This window comes from Lithobates pipiens, unplaced genomic scaffold, assembly GCF_037356315.1.
Source record: "Lithobates pipiens isolate NorthernLeopardFrog02 unplaced genomic scaffold, aLitPip1_a1.2 Scaffold_27, whole genome shotgun sequence".
In the NCBI taxonomy this organism is placed as follows: Eukaryota; Metazoa; Chordata; class Amphibia; order Anura; family Ranidae; genus Lithobates; species Lithobates pipiens.
The window spans coordinates 209,104,977-209,130,818 of record NW_027507788.1 but is presented as its reverse complement, the minus strand read 5'-3'; the positions used below and the strand labels follow the sequence as shown (position 1 = coordinate 209,130,818).

The window sequence follows — 25,842 nt, the reverse complement described above, 5'->3', positions numbered from 1 at the left end:
TAGAGCTTAATAATGGCCATTCATATTTATTCAGTCGGCCATGACTATGTGAGGTAAACACAGTATACAGGGCACTAGGATGGCTTCCATCATTTATTGATGAGAATAATGGGGAGGCATTCATATTTAGGCCGGGTTCACACCGCTGCGATGCGGGAACGCCGCGAATCCGCGGCGTTTTACCGCATCGCATTACTCCCGCCGGCAGTTCACACTGCCCTATGCGGACGGCTGGGAGTGTCAATGATATGTTAATGACACCCCCAGATCCGTCCGCATATCGCAGTGCGATCTGCCGACTCGCACAGGAATCGGATCGCATGGTGTGAACCCCCATGCGATCCGATTCTGTTGCGGACCAAAAAAAGGGTCCCGTGCGAGTTTGCTGCGGGAGCGATGCGAATTCAGCCATACTATCTGTATGGCTGTACTCGCATCGCTACGGAGATCGGATGTGATTTGTGGTGCGAATCACATCCGGATCTCCCCCCGCAGCAGTGTGAACCCAGCCTTATTCAGTCGGCCATGACTATGTGAGGTAAACACAGTATACAGGGCACTAGGACGGCTTCCATCATTTATTGATGAGAATAATGGGGGGTCATTCATATTTATTTAAGTCGGCCATGACTATGTGAGGTAAACACATTATACAGGGCACTAGGAGGGCTTCCATCATTTATTGATGAGAATAATGATGGCCATTCATATTTATTCAGTCGGCCATGAATATGTGAGGTAAACACAGTATACAGGGCACTAGGATGGCTTCCATCATTTATTGATGAGAATAGGGGGGGGGCATTCATATTTATTCAGTCAGCCATTACTATGTGAGGTAAACAGTATACAGGGCACTAGGAGGGCTTCCATCATTTATTGATGAGAATAATGATGGCCATTCATATTTATTCAGTTGACCATGACTATGTGAGGTAAACACAGTATACAGAGCACTAGGATGGCTTCCATCATTTATTGATGAGAATAATGGGGGGGCATTCATATTTATTCAGTTAGCCATGACTATGTGAGGTGAACACAATACTCAGGGCGGTTTCCATGATTTATTGAGAGTTATTCATATTTATTCAGTGTTCACAATATACATTTCACTAGTACAACTTCCATCAGCCTTTCCCCTCCGTCCGTCCTCGGCTCTCACTTTTTCTATTCACAGACACACAAGCAGACCAGGTCACATGACCCCCCCCCCCCCCACAGGGCATGCGCCCGTGTCGGCGTCATGACGTCGGCGCGTGTAGCCTTCGAAGCCGAATGGGCGGGAAAAGCTGGCAGAACGGCGATCTGAAGGAGAAAAGTCACCTGGCCGGGTGTGAAGTGGGTGAGGTGAGTGACGGAGGCATGAGGAGGGTAGGCTGTTGAAACGGCTGTACGACGAGTGTCAGCTGAAATTAAGCGAACCTGTCACTGAGCAACAGAGTGGCTGTGCCCTGACCAGGGGGCACCTATGACGTTCCTGTGCCCTGACCAGAGGGCACCTATGACGTGCCTGTGCCCTGGCCAGGGGGCACCTATGACGTGCCTGTGCCCTGACCGGGGGGGCACCTATGACGTGCCTGTTCCTTGACCAGGGGGCACCTATGACGTGCCTGTTCCTTGACCAGGGGGCACCTATGACGTGCCTGTGCCCTGACCAGGGGGCACAGATGAAGTGCCTGTGCCCTCACAAGGGGGCACCTATGATGTGCCTGTGCCCTGACCAGGGGGCACCTATGACGTGCCTGTGCCCTGACTGGGGGGGCACCTATGACGTGCCTGTGCCCTGACTAGGGGGCACCGATGACCTGTCTGTGCTCCTTCCCACACTCATGGGTGCTGCCAGTTGGTGGTCTTCTATTTTTGTTGCCTTTTGGGATTGAAAGCAGCTTGGTGTAAACTTTTATGAAAAATCGCTGTCAAGCTCGCCATGCACGCTGCAATCTGATTGGGCGATCTCCTTTAGCACGACTGTAGTGCATCTTGTGCGTTATATGCGTCTTTGCATGTGCTGTCCTGCACGGGGCTGGCACGTTCCTGTGACCGAGCTCCTCTACGTGTGACAAAATAAATGTCAGGCCGTAGCGTGTCGGGATTGTGCGCAAAATTACGCGCTTTTCCGATGCGCACAGAAACGCGCTGCCCTTCAGAATATGTGTGGAGGGAAAAATGTTGATTTTCACACACGCAGTGTTTTTTATTTTTTATTTATTTTTTGGCTCCTCTGAACGCCCTTTTCATCTGTGCAGGAACAAAACTTTGATATCTTATTTGGGTACAGCATCGCACGACTGCACTATTGTCAGTTAAAACAACGCAGTTTCGTATTGCAAAAAATGGCCTGGTCATGAATGGGGGGGGGGTAAATCTTCCCGGAGGGCAAGTGGATATATAAAAAAACAAAAGACAGTAAAAGCTGTGTAATGCATTTTTTATTTTTTATGCCTGTAAATGCCTATGATACATGAAACACCGGACACTACAGCGACTTAGGATCCGGCTTGTAAGTCTCAAGTCGCCCCCAAATCGCTGGACATAAATGCCATAGAAGTGAATGAGAGCCGTCCTGATGTACACTAATGAAGTCACTCCGACGTCAGAAAAGGTTCCAGTACTACTTCAAGGCGACTTGTGCCCATAGATTTATTTCAATCTAAGACGCCCCCATATCCAATCTCCATCTATATGGACTTCACAGGAAAAAGAAAAGAATGTACCCAGGCCACCCCCTCCCTCCCACAGAGCTGATTATTCTGTGAAAGGCCACAGCCAAAGTCGCCTGTCCTGAAGGCGACTTTAACCACTTCAATACCCTAGCCTAGGGCGTCATATGATGTCTTTGACTTTGTGCAGGTATATCTGAATGATGCCTGCAGCTACAGGCGTCGTTCAGATATCATTCTTTTTTGGCAATTCTGTGCGCGATAAAAACGATGATAGTGGCAGTTCTGCCGCTTGATCGTTCTTATAGGCGACGGGGGGAGATGTCCCTCCCACCATCCGGTGCTTTTCCAGGCTCTCCCATGCCATCGGGGGTCACCAGTCATCTCTATGACCGTCGGAGGCCCGGACGACATTCCGGGTTTCTGGAAGTAAACAAAGCCGCGATCATGGCTGTCCGCACGAGATCAGTGAATTTTTTTTTATTTTTTTTTACCAATGTCATGCTTTCCAGCCTGAAAGAAGTCTTATTGAGCCCCGCATCTCTCCATAAAGAGGACCTGTCACAATAGATTCCTATTACAAGGGATGTTTACATTCCTTGTAATAGGAATAAAAGTGATCAAACAAAAAAAAGCAAGTCTCTTCTGCATTAAATTTCCTGCCTGTTCACCCATTTTTCATTTTGCCCTAAAGTACCTCTTGAGATGAAAGGCTTTCAAAGACGCTATTGGCTAATCTAGAAGCTGGGAATGTTTGTACGTTTGTCAAGCCGTCTTTTCGGCTTTCAGATTGAAGTGATTTCGGGTTGTTATGAAGATGCCGAACCGCTTCCACAACCCCTGTAGGGATGAGCTCCGGCGTGTTCGCATGGAGCGTGTGCAGAGCCCGCCAGGAAGTCGGCGCGGCGCTGCGCTAATCACAGGCAGTGAGACATTGCCCCGATGTGCGGCTGCAGAGATCGGGGCAATGTCTCACTGCCTGTGATTAGCGCAGCGCTGCACTGACTTCCTGGTGGGCTCTGCACGTGCTCCATGCGGACATGACAGAGCTCATCCCTAAACCCCACTAACATGGCACCCCCCCAGCATCCATTTACCGATCCTCCCTTTCAAGTAAGCACTATGTATTATGTCATTCCCCTGGAGTGCTGACTGGGAAAAGCATCTAATGGGGCATGAGCTGTGGTCATTAGCTGCAATGGAGTACAGGGGACATATCCGGGGGGTTTAATAGACTCCTGATGTGTCATAGTTATAGTCAGAGCAGGAATATGCAATTGGCGGACCTCCAGCTGTTGCAAAACTACAAGTCCCATCATGCCTCTGGGTGTCATGCTTGTGGCTGTCAGCGTCTTGCTATGCCTCATGGGACCTGTAGTTCTGCAACAGCTGGAGGTCTGCTAATTGCCTATCCCTGATCTAGTTTAAAAAAAAAAAAAAAAAAGGAAAATCATACAATCCTATATACACAATCCTTCACCCACTGCCACATCACCAGCCATCCCATTAAACTGAATAGGACTGTCGGTGAGTCAACAGCGTTTCAGAGGAGGAGCCGCTGAGGTGACAGCTGCTCTTTAAAAATGATGATTTAAATCAAGCCTTTATACTAGTGATTTATATCAAATCCACCTTGCTTTAAACATTTAAAGTGACACCACAAAAAAAAATTCAGAGCACACCACTCGCATATTTGTTGTGAGTGCCTGCCTATTAAAAAAGGCATTTGCGCTGCATTTTTTATATTGCCGCAAACACCGTAGTGACAGCGGTAATTATAGGTCTTCTATTAATGGTTTAGTCTAAACTGATGACCTGTAGAGGCATTCAAAGTGTCGCCTATGGACAATTTTGGAGTACCAAATTTTGTCGCTTTTTCAGTGGCGCACACAATTTGGCATGTGGGGTATCTATTTACTCGGCTCACCCTCGTCTACTGTATTTCACCAAAACATTGGGTAATATATTTGTGTGCACTAAAATGAACTTTGGTGTATTTTTTTTTTTACAAAAAACATGGTTTGGCTAAACCGCTGCACTAATGTCATGCAACATATAAAATTGCAACTACCACCATTTTATTCTCCAGGGTCTTTGCTTTCTGAAAAAATGGCTTCAGAACTAAAGTGGTTAATATCAGCAGAAAGTACCTGTTCAAGAGAGGATTTTGAATGCTCCCTTTTCTGCTTTCACAGCATGCTTCCAGGCTGCAGAGAACAATGCTGAACACTGAAGTCACAAATGGACTTTCTCACATATGACTATTCAGCAGGGCCCCAGTGCCGCTATAATGCAGCCATCACTGATTGCAGTTCATTGATTGGTTGCTAGAGGTTACCAGACACACACATTACCACTCACTGATTGATTGCTAGAGGTTACTACACATTACCGCTCAGCATTCGGTTGCTAGAGGTTACTACACATTACCGCTCAGCATTCGGTTGCTAGAGGTTACTACACATTACACATGCAAGCTGCTCGGTCCTGCCGCTGCTTTATTAATCCCATGTGATTCTGCAGCACCGTCTTCTATTTCCCATTGCGGCTGGTTCAACCTCTGCTCTCCTAATCTCTTAGAGCAGTGATGGCGAAAACCTCGGCACTCCGGATGTTTTGGAACTACATTTCCCATGATGCTCATGCACTTTGCAGTGTACTGAGCATCATGGGAAATGTAGTTCTAAAACATCTGGGGTGCCAAGGTTCACCATCGCTGCCTTACAAAAATGAAAAAAATGGCCCATGTGCTAAAGGGGGATGGGTAGCTAACCGCCTCCATTCCTCTTGGCCTATTTATAAAAGGTTTTGTTTTGTGTCACAATAAGGAAAACAGGTTATTGACGAAAAGTAAATACAAATGTGTTAACTGTATACAAAACATTTGTGCTGTAAATTTAAAACCATCTTTTTTTTGTTTTAAGGCTTCGTTCCCATGAGGCGGATCCGCTGCCTCAGATTACGCCTCTGTCCGCCAGCTCAGCGGGAGATCTCTCTGATTTCCGCTAAGCCGGCGGATGACAGGCCCCTCTCTGCTCACTGAGTGGGGAGGGGCTTGTCGAGCGCCCCCTGGTTTCTATGGAGAGATCGGATGAAAATGGACAGCATGTCCGTTTTCATCTGATCTCACCCAATCCGGCAGCGACGGATCCGGACGTAGGGCCATCCGTCTGCTTTTTGGCGGATTGGACCGGGTCGGATGTCATCGGACATGTCACTACTGACATCCGTCGCTCCATAGACCAGCATGGAGCGCCCGTTCAGGTCCGCTGTCAAAACTGACAGCTGGACCTGAACGGTCTGACAGTGTGAAAGGGGCCTAACACATAAGCTGGTTTACACGCTTCAGTGTGAAAATAAGATTTTAAACAACTCTTGCTGGGTTACAATAAAAAAAAAAAAGGTTGCAAAACAGGGCCTGCAAAAGAAGAGGGCTGATACAGCCCTGGCCTGTTCGTTTTTTTGATCTTTGATATGTCCAATAACTATGGCTGCTGAAGAATTATCGCATTCAACACTTCAGGAGTAAAATGCAAACTCACTCCAAAGTTCTGCGCTTCCTAATCTGCAATCCCCCTTCTCCAGGCAAGCAGCTGTATAAGAATGCGATTCGGACAAAACGCTTTTTAGGAGTGTTGGATCCCTGCGTTGACTCCTTGCCCACTGTGGTTCCTTTATGCAGCCTCTACGGCAGATATGCAATTGGCGAACCTCCAGCTGTTGCAAAACGACAAGTCCCATCATGCCTCTGGGTGGCTGCCAGAGTCTTGCTATGCCTCATGGGACTTGCAGTTCTGCAACCGTTGGAGGTCTGCTAATTGCATATCCCTGCTCTACTGTGTCCTTTTAGTGATGTAGGGGCCAGCAGAAGAACCCACAGCGCACAAAGCGGGGACTAGGCATCTGACACACCAGAAAGTGTCAGATGTTAAGAGGCTGCTACTCTCCACAGGAGTGAGGACTGGAGGAACAGGCAGCTGGATCAGTGAGTATAAACTGTATACTTTTGCAGGACTTGCTTTGTAATTTTTTGATTTTTTTCTAAAGCCAGTGACAGGCGCTTTAACATCTTGTATGGCTACAGCTTGTTAAAAATGTTTTTTTTTTGTTTTCCCCCTAGGTTTTTATATACGTTTTTATAAACATTAACCAGTGTTTATAATTGTTTTCTACAGTGTATCGGCTCTAGATGAGTGATAATATATCATGGCTGTTCCATTTGTTGAAGATTGGGATCTGGTACAGACACTAGGAGAGGGAGCTTATGGAGAGTAAGTATTACAGTAAGCAGACTATATTTGATGCTCTTTAGTTGTTTTAAATCAGCCTTTCTCAACCACGGTTCCGCTCAAGATTACTAGGGGTTCCTTAACCACTTGCTGAACATACACTGTAGGCTTACTGCTACAATGCAAGCTGGCTGCACAGAAGTGTGTGTGTGTGTGTGTGTATATATATATATATGTATGTGTGTGTATATGTATGTATGTATGTGTGTGTGTGTGTGTATATATATATATATATATATATATATATATATATATATATATATATATATATATATATATATATATATATATATATATATATATATATATATATACATACACAACACTGTATCTTACAAAAGTGAGTACACCCCTCGCATTTTTGGAAATATTTTATAATATCTTTTCATGTGACAACACTGAGGTAACGACACTTTACAACAATGTAAAGTAGTGAGTGTACAGCTTGTATAACAGTGTACATTTGATGTCCTCTCAATAACTCCACACACAGCCATTAATGTCTAAACCACTGGCAACAAAAGTGAGTACTGAGGGGTGTACTCAATTTTGTGAGATACTGTATATGTATGCGTATGTGTAATAAAATATTTTTATATATATATAAATATTTTATTACACATACGCTTATATAAATATTATGTGCGCCCTTCCGGGTAGGGGTTGCGCCGGCTGTGATTCGTCACAGTGCAAGCTGATCAGCGGGTACTGGCCAATGGATGACCACCTGCTGATCGGTGAGGAAGTAGGCAGGACAGAACTCTGTCCTGTCAGTGGGGATGCGCCGGATTTTGTTTCCCTGCAAATAAAAACCTGCATATCCCTTAGTAAAAGCACCTCGCACAGTACACAAACCAGTGTCATTAGTACAGTGACGGTACATATTTTTATCACTATTAGTGTCATGTTCCCCCCATACTATGCCACTCCTGCTATAAGTCACTGATCTCCACCATTAGTAGTATAAAACTAAATAAATAAAAATTCCAGTATATATACCATAGTTTGTAGACGCTATAATGTTTGTGCAAACCAATCAATATACGCCTATTGTGACTTTATTTTTGATAAAAAATATATATTTTTTTTATTTTCTGCTATAAAACATAATTAAAAAAAATATTTTTTACTTTCTGCTATAAAACATACTTAAAAAAAATGAAAATTATTATCTAATTTCTTCATAAGTTTAGGCCAATATGTATTCTGCTACATATTTTTGATTGAAAGAAATGTAGCAGAATACATATTGGCCTAAACTTATGAAGAAATTAGATTTAAAAAAATATATATATATTAAGTATGTTTTATAGCGGACAGTACAAAACATATATATTTTTTTTTTGTTCCCGCATTTTATATATTTTTTTAATTGTGTGTGTGTGTGTGTGTGTTGTTTGTTTTTTTTTTTTTTTTTTTAGCAAAAAAATAACCCAGTGGTTATCAAATACCATGAAAAAAAATCTATTTGTGGGGGGGAAAATGACGTAAATTTTGTGTCCAGCGCTGCATGACCTCGCAATTGTCATTTAAAATAACAGTGCCAAAAAGCAAAAGATGGCCTGGTCATGAAAAAGGGGTAAATTTTCCAGTGCTTAAAGCAACACTAAACCCATCAATTTAACTGTTTCCCACAACAGTTACATGTTAGGCATGACACGAATAACTGCCACATATGCTTGTTCTCTCAGGCGAAGTGTCAAGCCATCAAATGTCCGGTGTCTTATCTGATCACTTGTGCAGCACCATGGCAACTGCAGATCAGATGGTGGCTAAGATGGCACCTTCCTTGGCTGTAATAGTAGGCCTCTCCAATAAGTAGCCCCTGGCACCAGCCATCTCTTTAGCTATCTAGAAGGGGATCTTGCTACTGACCACAAATGTGAGATTCATTCTTCTCACTGACCATCACACTCATTTTAAAGGGTCAGTGGGAAGTGATTATTGGGAGGTGCTCTCTGAGACCAGATTTTTTGGTTATCTTAAGGGTTCTTTCATCTTAAAAAAGGTTGACAAAAGCTGTTTATATTGTATTGCCTCTGCTTTTTTTTAAATTTTTTAAATATTTTTTTAATATCAATAATTCATATTTTTCTTAGGGCTGAATCTAGTTGCCATGGTGAGCTGACCCCTTAAAAACTAACGTATTTGCCTGGCAGAGTTATAAATGTGTGTTTGAGGTGAGCCTTTTTGTGATGAGCAGCTTAACCACCTAAGCCCCGGGCCGTTTTGCAATTCGGCACTGCGACGCTTTAACTGACAGTTGTGCGACGTGGCTCCCAAACAAAATTGACGTCCTTTTTTTCCCACAAATATAGTTTTCTTTTGGTGGTATTTGATCACCTCTGCGTTTTTTTATTTTTTGCTCTATAAACAAAAATAGAGCGACAATTTTGAAAAAAAAAAAATTTTTTTTACTTTTTGCTATAATAAATATCCCCCCATAAATATATGAAAAAAAAAACGATTTTTTCCCCTCAGTTTAGGTTGATACATATTCTTCTTCATATTTTTGGTAAAAAAAAATCGCAATAAGTGTTTGATTTGTTTGCGCACAAGTTATAGCGTCTACAAAATAGGGGTTAGGTTTATGGCATTTTTAGTAGTATAATTTTTTTTTATTTTATTTTTTTTTGTTTGTTTTTTTTTTTTGTTTTTTTTACTAGTAATGGTGGCAATCTGCAATTTTTTTTTTTTTTTTTATCTGGACTGTGACATTATGGCAGACAGACAATTTGACACACTTTTGAGACCATTGTCATTTTTACAGTGATCTGTGCTGTAAAAATGACACTGGCAGTGAAGGGGTTAACCGCTAGCTGGTTAGGAAGGGGTTAAGTGTGTCCTGGGGAGTGACTCTAACTGTTAGGGGGAGTGGCTGTGTGACACATCACTGATCTCTGCTCCCGATCACAGGGAACTGTGATCAGTGACACTGTCGCTAGGCAGAACGGGTAGATGCTTGTTTACATTAGCATCTCCCCGTTCCTCAGCTCCGTGAGGCGATCGCTGGTATCCCTGCGGACATCGAGTCCGCGGGACCCGCAATCCTACTCGCGGAGCTCCCGGCAGGGTCATGCGCACGTGACCACACAGCGGCAAATTCAAAGGGACGTACCTGTACGTCTGTGCATTAAGATAAAAAGCCTTGTGTGTAGCAGCCTCTCCAGCACCCCCTAATACTTACCTGAGCGCCATCTCTGTCCATTGATGTCCACTTGGCCGTCCCTTACTCTCCCTCCTGATTGACTGAGACACAGCAGCGGATCCATTGGCTGACTTTGACAACCGGGGGGAGCCAATCTGGTAGAAAGAGGAGGCGGGGCCAAATGGCAGCTGTGTGTTGAATGAATGAGTTGCAGCTCGGCTGCCCCCATAAGAAGCTGCTTGCTGTGTGAGCACTCGACAGGAGGGAGGGGCCAAGAGGAGCGAAGAGGAGGATCCAGGCTGCCCTGTGCAAATCAACTGAACACAGAGCAGGTAAGTATAACATGTTTATTTTAAAAAAAAAAGCATGACTTTACAATTTACATTTTAATTTTTGGGATTATTTTCTGGTCAGAGTACAGCTGGCTGTGAACCGGAAGACTGAAGAGGCAGTGGCAGTAAAGATTGTGGATATGAAACGAGCAGCTGATTGTCCAGAAAACATAAAGAAAGAGATTTGTATCAATAAAATGCTCAACCACACCAATATTGTCAAGTTCTACGGGCACCGCAAAGAAGGCACCATTCAGTATCTGTTCCTGGAGTACTGCAGGGGAGGGGAACTCTTCGATAGAATTGGTAGGTGCTCATTTAGTTTACTTTTGTTATACACAGATTATTGAAAAGAACACTGCAAAAATATATTGATCAAAAATGTGTGTACAATTTTTTTTTTTTTTTTTATATTTAGTGAAAGAAATAGAACCGTACTGTTCTGTGTGTATGATTTGTGTACATTTTTTGCAGCTACATACAGTGCATCCAGAAAGTATTTACAGCTCTTTGCCTATTCCATATTTTGTTATGTTACAGCCTTATTCCAAAATGGATTAAATTCATTATTTTCCTCAAAATTCTACAAACAATCCACCATAATGACAACCTGAAAGAAGTTTGTTTGAAATCTTTTTAAATTTAGTAAAACAAAAAAAAAAAAAACTCCAGTGTACATAAGTATTCACAGCCTTTGCTCAATACTTTGTTGAAGCCCCTTTGGCACCAATTAAAGCCTCAAGTCTTTTTGAGTTTGATGCTACAAGCTTGGCGCACCTATTTTTGGTCAGTTGCTCCCATTCTTCTATGCAGGCCCTCTCAAACTCCATCAGATTGGATGGGGAGCGTCGGTGTACAGCCATTTTCAGATCTCTCCAGAGATGTTCAATCAGGTTCAAGTCTGGGCTCTGGTTGGGCCACTCAAGGACATTCAGAGTTGTCCTGTAGCCACTCCTTTGTTATCTTGGCTGTGTGCTTAGGGTCGTCCTGTTGGAAGATGAACCTTTACCCCAATCTGAGGTCCAGAGCGCTCTGGAGCAGGTTCTCATCAAGGATGTCTCTTTACATTGCTGCATTCATCTTTCCTTCGATCCTGACTAGTCTCCCAGTTCCTGCCACTGAAAAACATTCCCACAGCATGATGCTGCAACCACCATGCTTCCCTTGAGGGATGGATGGTATTGGTCAGGTGATGAGCGGTGCCTGGTTTCCTCCAGACATGACACTTGCCATTCGTGCCAAATAGTTCAATCTTTGTTTCATCAGACCAGAGAATTTTTTTTTCTCATGCTATGAGAGTCCTTCAGGTGCCTTTTGGCAAACTCCAGGAGGGCTGTATTGTGCCTTTTTACTGAGGAGTGGCCACTCTACAATACAGGCCTGATTGGTGGCGTTTTGCAGAGATAAAAAAACATTTTTTCCCTTCTGGAAGGTTCTCCTCTCTCCAGAGAGAATCACTAGAGCTCTGTCCGAGTGATCATCGAGTTCTTGGTCACCTCCCTGACTAAGGCCCTTCTCCCCGATCACTCAGTTTGCCCGGCGGCCTGCTCTAGGAAGAGCTGATGGAGGCCACTGTGCTCATTGGTACCTTCAATGCTGCAGACATTTTTCTGTACCCGTCCCCAGATCTGTGCCTCCATACAATCCTGTCTTGGAGGTCTACAGACAATTCTTTGGACTTCATGGCTCGGTTTGTGCTCTGACATGCACTGTTAACTGTGGGACCTTTTATATAGACAGGTGTGTGCCGTTTCAAATCTTGTCCAATCAACTGGATTTTCCACAGGTGGACTCCAATCAAGTCGTAAAAACGACCCTCCATTCTAGATTGTAAGCTCTAACGAGCAGGGCCCTCTGATCCCTCCTGTATTGATTTGTGTTGTAAGTGTACTGTCTGCCCTCATATTGTAAAGCGCTGCGCAAACTGTTGGCGCTATATAACTCCTGAATAATAATAATAATTTCAAGACTGATCATTTTTAATGTCACGGCAAAGGCTGTGAATACTTTTGTACATGGGATTTTTTTTATTTTTATAAATTTACAAAGATTTCAAGCAAACTCCTTTTCATATTGTCATTATGGAGTATTTGTAGAATTTTGAGGAAAATTATGAATTTAATCAATTGTGGAATAAGGCTGTAACAATAACAAAACCATGGAAAAAGTGAAGCGCTGTGAATACTTTCCAGATGCACTGTACATAACAGGATTTTAAATAATTCCATACAGATAGCTAGGGAAAAGATCGGGGGGGGGGGGGGGGGGGCAGATGTTCAGTAGGCAAAAACTTTTTGTTTTTGTAATTTTTCCAGCCAAAGTGGGTTTTTGCATTGAAATACGGTTGTCCCCCCCATTGAAATACTGTCTGGCTTGGGGTTGATTTTGGTGGAGTGGTCCCATTGACTTCAATGGGTGATCTTGAGGCTGCATTCACACCTGAGCGTTTCAAAATCGTGCGTTTTTAATTTTTTTTATTTTTTATTTTTTTTCTACAGGTCACCAATGTAAAAAGCAGAAAAATGCCTGTCATTTTCCCCAAAGAAGTGCATGTTCTTTTTTCGAGCTTAAGGCATTTTTGAGGTGTTTTTCTTCAGGTGACAAAATGCTCAGATGTGAACAGGTGCCATTTGAAATGAATGGGATTTTGCTTGTTGGGCGTTTTTTATGAGCTGAAAACACTCAGGCGTGAAAGCAGCCTGCCTGCCAGTGCCAGACCTATATGTCCATTTTATAATGATAGGTGTTAAATTGTATTTTTTTACAATTGGTCGGTTTTCAATAAATTATTATTAATCATTATGCAATTTTGGTAATCATTTCCCCAGTGCTCATATATATATGTGGCACTTGGCACTGTGTCGTCGTCTTTCTAACACAGTGCATAATCTTTCATTTGACTGCCAGTGCTCCCTGCTGAGTTCATATTGCACATCACGACGCACTGCGTCATTATATACTTGCCCAAGCAGCTTCCATGTTTGTCTAGAGGTGGGTGGTTAAAACATGGACCAACTGCCTAAATCTTTTTTTTTTTTTTTTTTTTTTTTTTACCTACCCCTTACTGTTAATAAGGACGCCTTTAGTAAGCATTCAGCAGCCTCACATACCTCCCTGAGAAAATTTTTATAGGACTGTAAGTATGAATGTGCAGTATATAGTGTGGTGGTGACATGGACACTAAGTGGTGACATAATGATCTGAGCACTCCTTCAATGAAATTTATGCATGTAGTGTTTTTTGTTTTTTGTTCTAGAGAACGGCTGTGTTTGGCAGCTATACTCAACCTAAATGTGGCATGGGAACAAGAGCACTTGTTCTACACATCATGGCAGACAAGAGGTTAATACAAGCATTGCAGCAGTGGGTTTGCTTTAAAATTGATCAACAGCCTCTCCTATGCCAGTGATCTGTAAAGCATCTGATCACTAATACAGACCCCTTCCAAAAGTGAAAAATTTTAACCTATCTCCATGTTACTGGTCCTCTGCTTTCTGTATGTGTGTGTGTCTGTGTATATAGAGATGGAGGGAGACACTATGTTGTCAAAAGTATTGGGGCACCTGCCTTTACATGCACATGAACTTTAATGGTGGACTTTAATGTGGACGGCCTTCCCAGAAGAGTTGAAGCTGTTATAGCTGCAAAGGGTGGGCCAACTCAATATTGGACCCTACGGACTGGGATGCCGTTAAAGGTCATGTGCGAGTTAAGGCAGGCTTCCCAATACTTTTGGTAATATAGTGTATCTATATTTTAAAATAAAATTCCTGACTTTTGACCTTGACCCAAATACTCACCCTGGCACTGACCTAGATCAAACCTTGATCTAGGTATTTGTATTGTGTGTATATATATATATATATATATATATATATATATATATATATATATATATATATATATATATATATATATATATATATATATATATTTTTTTTTATATTTTTTTTATTATTTATTTTGTTTTTCTTTACACTTTTTTTTTTCCTGCAAGGAGAGAGAGGATACAAAGTATCTCCTCCATTCACAGAAACCCCCCCCCCCCGGGGATTATTCTTCAGTGACTGATCACTGTGATTTGCTCCGATTGGCTATCAGGTTACCTGGAATCAGGAGATCCGGGTCCTGATCGTTCGCACGGGGCTCGGGGTTCTCCGTGAGACCCGTCTGTTTGCTGGGAGGACACCATGCAGTGCCCCTCCCAGCTGTTGTGTGTCCCTGCTCCTGTAGCTTCCTAGTATATGCGATGGGAATATCCCAGGATACTGCAGGAGCAGGAACTTGTCATTCTCGCCTAGGCTAGAATGAATGCAGAAGTGGTCCAGAGCAAAAAAAATAAAAAAAATATACACAAACAAAAAAATAGGTTTTGTATATGGGGGTGGGGGGTGTTGCAGTTTTGGAATTTATTTAAATTTTTTTTTAAGAAGTGAATGTCCACTTAAAATGGGTGCTGCACACAATTAAAAATAAGACTCTACCAGTCTTCAGTGATGTGGAACACCCACAATACTCCTGGTAGCCAGAGAATTTGTGAACTTTAGGCCATGTGATGGAGACCAGGAGCAACACTCTGATCAAGAAAGAGGTACTTTTTTGTTGCTACCTAAAAGTAATGCTCCGTTTTGAGTACTGTATGTAGAACAGGTCTAAATTATCTTTTTTTTAATTATTATTTATTTCTTTATTATGGCTTGCACCTTTGTACAGTATAGTATTTCATATCATCTGTGCTCAGTCTTGTCACAAAGAGCGTTAATCCAGCTCTGAACAATCCTCTTATAATTTTTTTTCAGACATAGAAATCCCACCCGGTTCTCCCTCCCCCAAACCAAATTTATCATTATGAGGGGTTCCCACCATCCCTGTGCTGACTTCCTCTGATTGGTGAACAAAACGCTAGCCACGTTTCTGTTGTAACGGAATTTGGATCCGCAATGCGTTAAAGAAATTTCGTATAAAATTCATAAGCATAGACATTCCCATAGGGTTCCCACCATCCATGTGCAGAGTTCCCAGGTCTGTACACCTGCTGTCCATTATGAGGGGTTCCCACCATCCCTGTGCTGTGTTCCCGAGTCTGAGTGTACACCTAATGTGCTCGTTGTGAGGGGTTCCCACCATCCCTGTGCTGATTTCCTGGGGTTTTAACTTTTTACGTTCGTTTTTAACTTTTCATAACAATTAAATACAAATGTTCGTTATGAATTTGGATACGAAATTTCATATTTCGTATGGAATTCGTATGCATAAATATTCATATTTCAGATTTGTACGAATTTCCGGAAATTCTAATCTAAAACTAATCGCACATGTCTAGTGAATGATCAGCAGGTGCCGCACCCACCCTTCTTTTTCCTGTATCGTGTACATCCTGTATGCGCTTTGTGGATTTACTGTATACAGGCTCTAAGACCCCTTTCACACCGCAGAGCCTATAGCGTCGTCGAGTAAAACGCTGCCATTTTTAGCGGCGTTTTACCGTTCAGATTTGCAGTGCATTTCGGCCGCTAGCGGGCGATTTTTACACCCCCCCCCCCCCCGCTAGCTCCTGAGTTTTGCCAGCGGTAATGCAGCGTTTGATTTCAATGGGGAGCGGTATACACACCGCTCCTTCACCGGTCAAAAGAAGCTGCTGGCAGGACTTTTCCTGATGTCCTGCCAGCGCACCGCTCCGGTGTGTGAGCCCTCGGGGCTTTCACACTGGAGACAAAGGAGCAGCAGTTTGATGGCGGATTGCAGACACTATTTCTAACGCTATAGTGCCTGCAAAATGCCCTCGGTGTGAAATGGGTCTAACAGTTGCTGCTCTCTAAAATTTTACTGTAATAACTAAAGCGGAATTGCTACTGTACAATGCATTGGTTAGGCTGCTTGTAGCCCAACTCGGCAGCCTGCAAGAGGGGATAACGCTGAGCATCAAATTTTTATTTCTGCCCAAACTCCACTGCTCTTGGAGCCACTGGCAGTGGGTTTTCATCTGCCACCAAACGCTGATAAAAGCCTGTGTGTGCATGGACACACAGGCTAACATGCAGGGGAGTTTTAGATGGCAGGAAAAATAAAACGCCAGACGCCCCTTGGGTCAGCTGTAAAAAAAAAAAAAAGTCCAGTGTGCAATGAGGCCTTATACATCTCCCTGGTGTGACTTGTCTAAGAGCAGCAAATTAATTTAAAAATAATAAACTTTTTAACATTATTAGTACATATGCAACATATTTATTTAAGGGTTTGGTATAGATATAGTTTAAAGTGTAGATAAAACCCACCTATCCTTTTCAGCCATGGAAGCTGCCATCTTGGCCTCTGACCTGCAACTGCCATGGTACTGCACATGCGATCCGTTATGACACCAGCGATTTGATGGTTTGACAGTTTAGTTGAGAACACAAGCTAATGTGACCAGTTGGCATTCCCTGTATGCCGGGAATTTAACTTCATTTTGAAAACCTTTAAGCCCCCTGTGGCTTTGAAATCAAGCTACTTCACTTGAAGTAGCGCGACCTCAACAAGGTGCGACTTGTCTGACATCTGTGCAACTTCATGCACAGATGTTTATGTAAATCAAAAATAGTGCAGGAATTTTTTTAAATTGGAAGTTGGAGTTGCACCGATTTTCAACAGTTCCATTACCGACAATAGGGTGCAAATTGTCACGATTCGGACCTGTCAAATCGCATGACTTGCACCAGTGTTAACAGGGGCTTAATCGATTCGTTTAATTCTTTAAAATAATACTTTATATATACTTTAAATGCTAATCATGAAGAAGAAGTGCTCTTCTGATTTGATGTGAATTTGCCCTGTTTTAATTGATGGGGCAATAATTGAAATCGAGGGACATTTGTATATCTCCTTTAGGGCCCATTCACACCACTTGCAGTGCTTCCTTCCTTTTTTTAAAAAGCATGGAAAGTAGTTTCAATGCGTTCCAATGGCATAGTTCACACCAGCACAGTGCAATTCAGTGCTTTACAGTTCCAGGGAAAAAAAAAGTACAACATGCTGCTTTCTTCCTATACAGAACTTTACTGGAATGTGGTAAAATGCATTAAAAACGCACATGCATAAAAGGAAGTTTTTGTGATGTGAATGGGCAAATTCTTGTGAATTGATTCTTCTTTGGTAATATTTTGTGATTTTTTTGTGATCTGTTTTAGAGCCGGATGTGGGTATGCCAGAGCAGGAGGCACAGAAGTTCTTCCAGCAGCTCATTGCTGGCGTGGTAAGAGAAGCTTAGCTACTTTCATTTGCTGGTCTATATGGACATAATTGATGTACTTTTATAGTGTAATAGTGAATTGCTTTTATTGTCTGATGTAAGGTCTGCCGCCACAATTTGTGTTCTGTTTGTTTTACCTGACCATCTTTTTGCTTTTTAATAAAAAAAAAAAAATTATACACTAAACGCTTGTTTCTTGCTTAACCAGTTGCCGACCGCCGCACGCCGATGTACGTCGGTACAATGGCACGGGCAGGCATAAGGACATACATGTACGTCCCTTGCCTCCCGCGGGTCGGGGGCCCGATCGGGCCCCCGCCCGGTGCCTGCGGCGGTCGGTATTCATTCGGGAGCGATCCCGGACGAGGGGACGGCCATTCATTCATGGCCACCCCCTCGCGATCGCTCCCGACGAATAGAAATCCCCGGTGACATCACTTCCTCTCCTGTAATGTAAACACAGGAGAGGAAGTGATGTATTCTCTCCTCCGTGTCGGTATTTTTCGTTCCGACACGGAGGAGAGCGGATCAGTAAGTTGCACCAACACTCTACACACACAGTAGAACATGCCAGGCACACTCACACCCCCCCTTTACCCCCCGATCACCCCCCCAATTACCCCTGCCCCCCAGTCACAGTGACACCAATGTCATTTTTTTTTTTTTTTTTGCATTGGTGTCATTTGTGACTGTAATAACTGTTAGGGCAGTTAGAGTTAGTCCCCTTTAGTTCTAATGTACCCCCCTAACCCCCCCAATAAAGGTTTAACCCCGTGATCACCCCCCGTCGCCAGTGTCACTAAGGCTGGGTTCACATTGCAGCGGTTTATGAGAACGAATGTGATTCGCACCGCACTGCAGTGCAAATCACATCCGATCTCTGTGCGATTCGAGTTCAGCCATTCGCCGCACCCGCCGCAAATTCGCACGGGACCCTTTTTTTGGCCCGCAGCAGAATCGGATCGCATGGGTGTTCACACCATGCGATCCGAGTTTGCAGATCGCACTGCGATATGCGAACTGATCTGGGGGTGTCAGTAACATTTCACTGACACTCCCAGCAGTTCGCATAGGGCAGTGTGAACTGCCGCCGGGAGGCATGCGATGCGGGAACCCGCCGCGGATTCGCGGCGTTTCCGCATCGCTCCAGTGTGAACCCAGCCTAATAAGCGATCATTTTTCTGATCGCCGTATTAGTGTCACAGGTGACGCTAGTTAGGCAGGTAGGTATTTAGGTTCGCCGCAGCTTTTTATAGCGCCAGGGACCCCCATATACTACCGCATAAAGCCCCCTGATTGCCCCCTAGTTAACCCTTTCACCTGTGATCACCATATAACTGTTACAGGTGACGCTGGTTGGTTAGTTATTTTTTTATAGTTTCAGGGCACCCGCCATTTATTACCTAATAAAGGTTTAACCCCCTGATCACCCGGCGGGTGTCATTTGTGACTAATAACTGTTAGGGCAGTTAGGGTTAGCCCCCTTTAGTTCTAAGGTACCCCCCTAACCCCCCCAATAAAGGTTTAACCCCGTGATCACCCCCCGTCGCCAGTGTCACTAAGGCTGGGTTCACATTGCAGCGGTTTGAGAACGGATGTGATTCGCACCGCACTGCAGTGCAAATCACATCCGATCTCTGTGCGATTCGAGTTCAGCCATTCGCCGCACCCGCCGCAAATTCGCACGGGACCCTTTTTTTGGCCCGCAGCAGAATCGGATCGCATGGGTGTTCACACCATGCGATCCGAGTTTGCAGATCGCACTGCGATATGCGAACTGATCTGGGGGTGTCAGTAACATTTCACTGACACTCCCAGCAGTTCGCATAGGGCAGTGTGAACTGCCGCCGGGAGGCATGCGATGCGGGAACCCGCCGCGCATTCGTGGCGTTCCCGCATCGCTCCAGTGTGAACCCAGCCTAATAAGCGATCGTTTTTCTGATCGCTGTATTAGTGTCACAGGTGACGCTAGTTAGGCAGGTAGGTATTTAGGTTCGCCGCAGCTTTTTATAGCGCCAGGGACCCCCATATACTACCGCATAAAGCCCCCTGATTGCCCCCTAGTTAACCCTTTCACCAGTGATCACCATATAACTGTTACAGGTGACGCTGATTGGTTAGTTATTTTTTTATAGTTTCAGGGCACCCGCCATTTATTACCTAGTCTCACTAGTGTACCCCTAAATTTAGGGGTGTCTACTTTCCAAAATGGGGTCATTTGGGGGGGGTTTGTGCCATCTTGGCATTTTATGGCCTTCAAAACTGTAACGCCCTTAGAAAGCCTGAAGGCGGTGCTTGGTTTTCGGGGCCCCGTACGCGGCTAGGCTCCCAAAAAGTCCCACATATGTGGTATCCCCGTACTCAGGAGAAGCAGCAGAATTTATTTTGTGGTGTCATTTCACATATGCCCATGGCATGCGTGAGCAATATATCATTTAGTGAAAACTTTGTGAAAAAAAAAAAAAAAAAAAAAAAAGTTTGTAATTTTCCCGCAACTTGTGGCAAAATATAAAATATTCCATGGACTCAACATGCCTCTCAGCAAATAGCTTGGGGTGTCTACTTTCTAAAATGGGGTCATTTGTGGGGGTTTTGTGCCATCTTGGCATTTTATGGCCTTCAAAACTGTAATAGGTAGTGAGAAGTGAACTCAAAAATTTACGCCCTTAGAAAGCCTGAAGGCGGTGCTTGGTTTTCGGGGCCCCGTACGCGGCTAGGCTCCCAAAAAGTCCCACATATGTGGTATCCCCGTACTCAGGAGAAGCAGCAGAATTTATTTTGGGGTGTCATTTCACATATGCCCATGGCATGTGTGAGCAATATATCATTTAGTGACAACTTTGTTAAAAAAAAAAAAAAAAAAAAAAAAAAAAGTTTGTAATTTTCCCGCAACTTGTGGCAAAATATAAAATATTCCATGAACTCAACATGCCTCTCAGCAAATAGCTTGGGGTGTCTACTTTCTAAAATGGGGTCATTTGTGGGGGTTTTGTGCCATCTTGGCATTTTATGGCCTTCAAAACTGTAATAGGTAGTGAGAAGTGAACTCAAAAATGTACGCCCTTAGAAAGCCTGAAGGCGGTGCTTGGTTTTCGGGGCCCCGTACGCGGCTAGGCTCCCAAAAAGTCCCACATATGTGGTATCCCCGTACTCAGGAGAAGCAGCAGAATTTATTTTGGGGTGTCATTTCACATACGCCCATAGCATGTGTGAGCAATATATCATTTAGTGACAACTTTGTGTAAAAAAAAAAAAAAAAATTTTTTTTTGTCATTATTCAATCGCTTGAGGCAAAAAAATAAAATATTCAATGGGCTCAACATGCCTCTTATCAATTTCCTTAGGGGGTCTACTTTCCAAAATGGGGTCATTTGGGGGGGTTTTGTACTGCCCTGCCATTTTAGCACCTCAAGAAATGAGATAGGCAGTCGTAAACTAAAAGCTGCGTAAATTCCAGAAAACGTACCTTAGTTTGTAGATGTGACAACTTTTGCGCAAACCAATAAATATACAATTATTGACTTTTTTTTTACCAAAGACATGTGGCTGAATACATTTTGGCCTAAATGTATGACTAAAATTGAGTTTATTGGATTTTTCTAATAACAAAAATTAGAAAATATCATTTTTTTTCAAAATTTGCGGTCTTTTTACGTTTATATCGCAAAAAATAAAAATCGCAGAGGCAATCAAATACCATCAAAAGAAAGCTCTATTTGTGGGAAGAAAAGGACGCAAATTTTGTTTGGGTACAACATTGAATGACCGCGCAATTACCAGTTAAAGCAGCGCAGTGCCAAAGTGTAAAAAGACCTCTGGTCATTTACCAGCAAAATGGTCCGGTCTGAAAGTGGTTAAAGTGTTACTAAAACCAGTAATATGAAAATAGTTAATCTGCTCCCTACAGTGCCCACAGCTTATAAAACTTCTTTACATTAAGAGCCGGTTCACACAGCGGGCGATGCGAGGCGACACGACTCGCCTCGCTCTCGCAAGTCGCCCCAGTTCTGTACAATGGAACCGTTCTGAGAGGAGCGACTCAAGTCGCTCCGACTCAGAAAAAAGGTTCCTGTACTACTTTTGGGCGACCTCGGGGCGACTTGCATTGACTTCTATACAGAAGTCATCTGCAAGTTGCGCTGAGGTCGCGGCAGGTCGCGGCGAGGCAAGTCGGAGTCGCCTCGCCTCGCCTGCAGTGTGAACCGGCCCTAAAATATTGCCACTGTATGCCCTTTTTTTTTTTTGATCTGTATACCACGGTCCATGATAAACTGCACAATTTCTCCAGGGCTAAGAAAAAATCTTCAGGCAGGAGATGTCCACTATAGCCTGTATACACGCACACATGTGTGATGCCAATATCATGTGACCTGGCTATTTCTCAGAACAAGTAATTATTCTCTCCAGCATAAAAGACACAACTGAGCATGTGCAGGTTGGCTACTCTGCCTATGTTAGCTGGCTTTCCCCAGATAGACAGTGCAGGGAAGGAAGGATCTATGCATACAGGATCAAACAGCCTTTTTACACCATGCAGAGGATCAACCTCTTAAGTTCCACAGTGAGTATAAGAAGCATGCTATGCTGCATATACAGACTGATTTTACTGTTGTGGGTTTAGTTACACTTTAAATATAAAGCAGTATGTTAGATTTTTTTTTTCCGTGTGTGTTTTAAAAAAAAAAAAAAATTTTTTTTTATTTTTTTTTTTTCGTAGTATTTCTTTCCAGGCTTTTAGTCTAAATAAAATGTAAATGGGCAGTTCCTGTCTTGTTCATATTTACATTCTGTTTCATGTCTTGGGATGTCTTTATGCCTTATTTCACTATCGTGTGTCTTTATTTTGTTAGGAATATCTTCATGGTCTTGGAATTACACATCGAGATATAAAACCTGAAAACTTGCTTCTAGATGACAGAGGTAGGAAATATAACATTTCTAATCTCTGGTGCAGAAAGTAATAGTGAACGCCCATGTTGTTCGTGCTAACCTTTGAACGTTGGGGGAGAATAATACACTTATGGACATGAATTCAACTCCTATGTGTCTTGTGCTGTGTATGTATGAGATTTTGTATTTTTAATGCTGGGTTTACACTGTTGCGAATTGAATGCGGGTTTCCCTGCATCCAATTCGCATAGTAGGAGATTGTGACCGGCTCTCTATGGAGCTGGTTCATACATCTCCGGTGCAAATTGCACAGGGATTATTGGGAGATGCTGCTCTTCCATGTGAATACTATTATACAAGAGGTGTGATGGACTATGAACAAATTGGTGAGTTTTTGAGTGAGGGATCAGGAGAGCAAAGAAATGGCTTGCAAAGATTTGTTCTACAGAAGGTGTTGCATAGGAAACCATGGTAAATCTGCTGTAGTGCAAAATGCAGAAAGCACTAAAAATGCATAGGTGTGAATCAAGCCTAAGGGAATAGTATGGGATTGAGTCTGCAGGGCATGACTGAGTTGGAGATGTTGAAAGTATGAGTGTTTGGGCAGGTGATCTTGCTCCGAGAATGATAATGGAACATTTATTATAGTTGGTTTTTCCAAATGTCTGAGGTTTGGAAAAACCTCCTTTTTGTATCGTAGCTACTAAAGGCAATGACTAACCTGTCCTAGACCAATTATTTTGCATTTCATTTTTTTTTTTTTTCTTGTGTTCACTTTGCTTAGTAGACTTTGTATATATTTTTCAGATCAGCTTAAGATTTCTGATTTTGGCCTGGCCACTGTGTTCAGACATAATGGGCGGGAGCGTCTACTGAACAAGATGTGTGGGACGCTGCCCTATGTAGCACCTGAGCTTATAAAGCTGAGAGTATTTCATGCTGAACCTGTGGACATTTGGTCATGTGGGATTGTTCTGACGGCAATGCTAGCTGGAGGTAATGTATGCCAACATAGGACATACCGTATAGTATGAAACTAACAATAGTTGAAGACCGGGCAAAAGGTGTACATTGGTAAAATTTATGCACTGTTGCGTTTTTTGTTCAAAATGCACTTTGGCAAAGAAAGGGATTTCACCATGTCAGAAAACTGTCGCCACATCCTTGTTATATAGGAAAAAAGAGGATCTTCATTGGGACTTTGTAGGCAACAACCACACAAGTAAATTAACGGATATATTGTTTGTACATATAATTGTTTGATCATTCAAACATGAAATGATCATTAAAAAAATAAAAAACAAATTTTTCAAAAACGGAAAATAAAAAGAAAAGACAGAGAACATGACAGATTACATAGTTTGCATGACGTATTACAAAAGTACTCTCTGGTACAAAGTAATGTCTCTGGTACCCGACGCGTTTCTGGTTCAAGCACCTTCATCGGGGTATTGGCAAGCGTATATGCAGTCATAAATTTGTCTTGCATGCAAAATCTTCTACTATGCAACTTGAAAGACTAAAGCACTACCAACGGTGGTGTCAACGGATGCCCACCGAGAACATCCAGTGTCGTAAGAGGTTTTCCAAAAAGGAAAGCTTGTTAGTATAGTTTGCCTGGTGATCACAGGGAAATTATGTAACGAAAAAATTGCAGACTACAGTATCTGTAGATTGAGGAGGGAAGCCATCTGAAGCCTCAATATGGCTTCTTATCCATGTATACCAATAGGTCTTCCGTATTAAGAGAGGTTCCTCTGTCTAGCATCCACCCCGCTCTGCAGTGCTTTGGATTTTGGATCCGATTCAGGTGCAAATTCGCACCTGAACCAGTGAACAGAAACGCCATGGACTCCGGACTGCAAACTGCAGCCGCGTGTGGGAACCCAGCCTTGGGGTCTCTTGCAATTTCTGTCATATTCTTTACCATGTTCACCACAAGTTAGTGGGCATGCTTAATGGCCCCTTTGCTCTTTTGGAAGAAAGACCAGTTGTGCAATTAATATTTATAACATCCAGATTAAAAAGTCCTTTTAGTCCCAATCTGTACCCACTAATTAAGTAATCGGTCATGTATCAAAAATGGTCACGTCAAAAGTGATGTCAAAAATCATAATATCAATCAAAACTATGGGGTTGGACTAAAACAAAATTTGGTGCAGCTCTGCATGGTAGCCAATCAGCTTCTTCAGTTTGTTCAATTAAGCTTTGACAAAAAAGAACAAAAAAACTGGCAGCTGATTGGTTTCTATGCAGAGCTGCTCCAGGTTTTGCTTACTCCAGTTTTAGTAAATCGACCCCTATGATTGCCTCTTTAACAGTTGTATAGGAAATGACTGTGATGCTTTAAAGTTGAAATATATATATATATATATATATATATATACACATTTTCCCATTTTGGATAGAACAAGGGAGGGTTATAACCTGTCAGATTTTCTTTTTTTTTTCTTTTTTGCCATCTGTGTCCCATTGCAGAGATTTCACTTCCTGTCCCATAGCCAAACAGGAAGCGCAAAGAAATCATTGCAAATTAAGAGAATTCCATGGGGACCCCCAGATCACTAGAATTGGTGTCCCCATTGGAAGATTTTTTCATCTATATTTTTATTTTTATTTTTACTTTCACTTTCCATGATGATGGTAAACAGGACAAATATAGAGAGCAGAATCTCCTTAAAGGGGAAGCAGACAGCAATAAAAACCTGACAGGTGTTCTAATCCCTCTGCACCTTATCCAAAGTCTTTAATTATACTTTAAAATGCTGTTCCTAACCTACTACAAAAGGTCTATTTACATGTACTGTATTCTTTTTTTTTTTTTTTTTTTTTCTTTCTTGATATAGATTGGTTTGTCCATTTTTAAAACCTTTTTCTTTCATATTTTTTTTTTCTCTCTCTGATCGCCGTATGTAGAGCTTCCATGGGATCAGCCTAATGATGCATGTCAAGAATATTGTGACTGGAAAGAGTCAAAACACTACCTTAATCCTTGGAAAAAGATTGACTCCACACCTCTTGGTAATCTGCTTTTTTCTTTGCGTTAATTTGTCTTGTAAATGTTTCTACAAACAAAAATGTACTTTAAATATTAAGGTTAATTAAAGGCAGAAGTTTATTTTATTTTTACCTCCATACATTCTACGCATGAAGGTAAAAAACTCTCTGGGTGTGGATCAGCAGCTCTCCTCATTGGCTCACACAACAGTGGCAGTCATTGGCTCCTGCTGCTTTCAATCACAGCCAGCTAATGAGGAGAGAGGCGGGGCGGGACTGAACCACGTTCAGTGTGTTA

General features: G+C 42.7%; 1 protein-coding gene across 2 annotated transcripts in view; it reads left to right on the top strand.

The window, feature by feature from the left end:
- Window positions 1-1,228: 1,228 nt before the first annotated feature.
- CHEK1 (checkpoint kinase 1) overlaps window positions 1,229-25,842 on the top strand; it is a 37,820-nt gene continuing 13,206 nt past the window's right edge. Inside the window, exons 1-7 of one of the 2 annotated variants that reach the window (XM_077458182.1) lie at window positions 1,229-1,350; window positions 6,839-6,934; window positions 10,515-10,738; window positions 17,596-17,660; window positions 22,508-22,577; window positions 23,355-23,543; window positions 25,464-25,568. In XM_077458182.1, the coding sequence (XP_077314308.1) occupies window positions 6,870-6,934; window positions 10,515-10,738; window positions 17,596-17,660; window positions 22,508-22,577; window positions 23,355-23,543; window positions 25,464-25,568 (718 nt within the window). In that variant the 5' untranslated portion in view covers window positions 1,229-1,350; window positions 6,839-6,869. Of the gene's footprint in view, window positions 1,351-6,496; window positions 6,649-6,838; window positions 6,935-10,514; window positions 10,739-17,595; window positions 17,661-22,507; window positions 22,578-23,354; window positions 23,544-25,463; window positions 25,569-25,842 lie in introns of those variants that run through there. The other variant, XM_077458183.1, reaches the window with a different exon arrangement.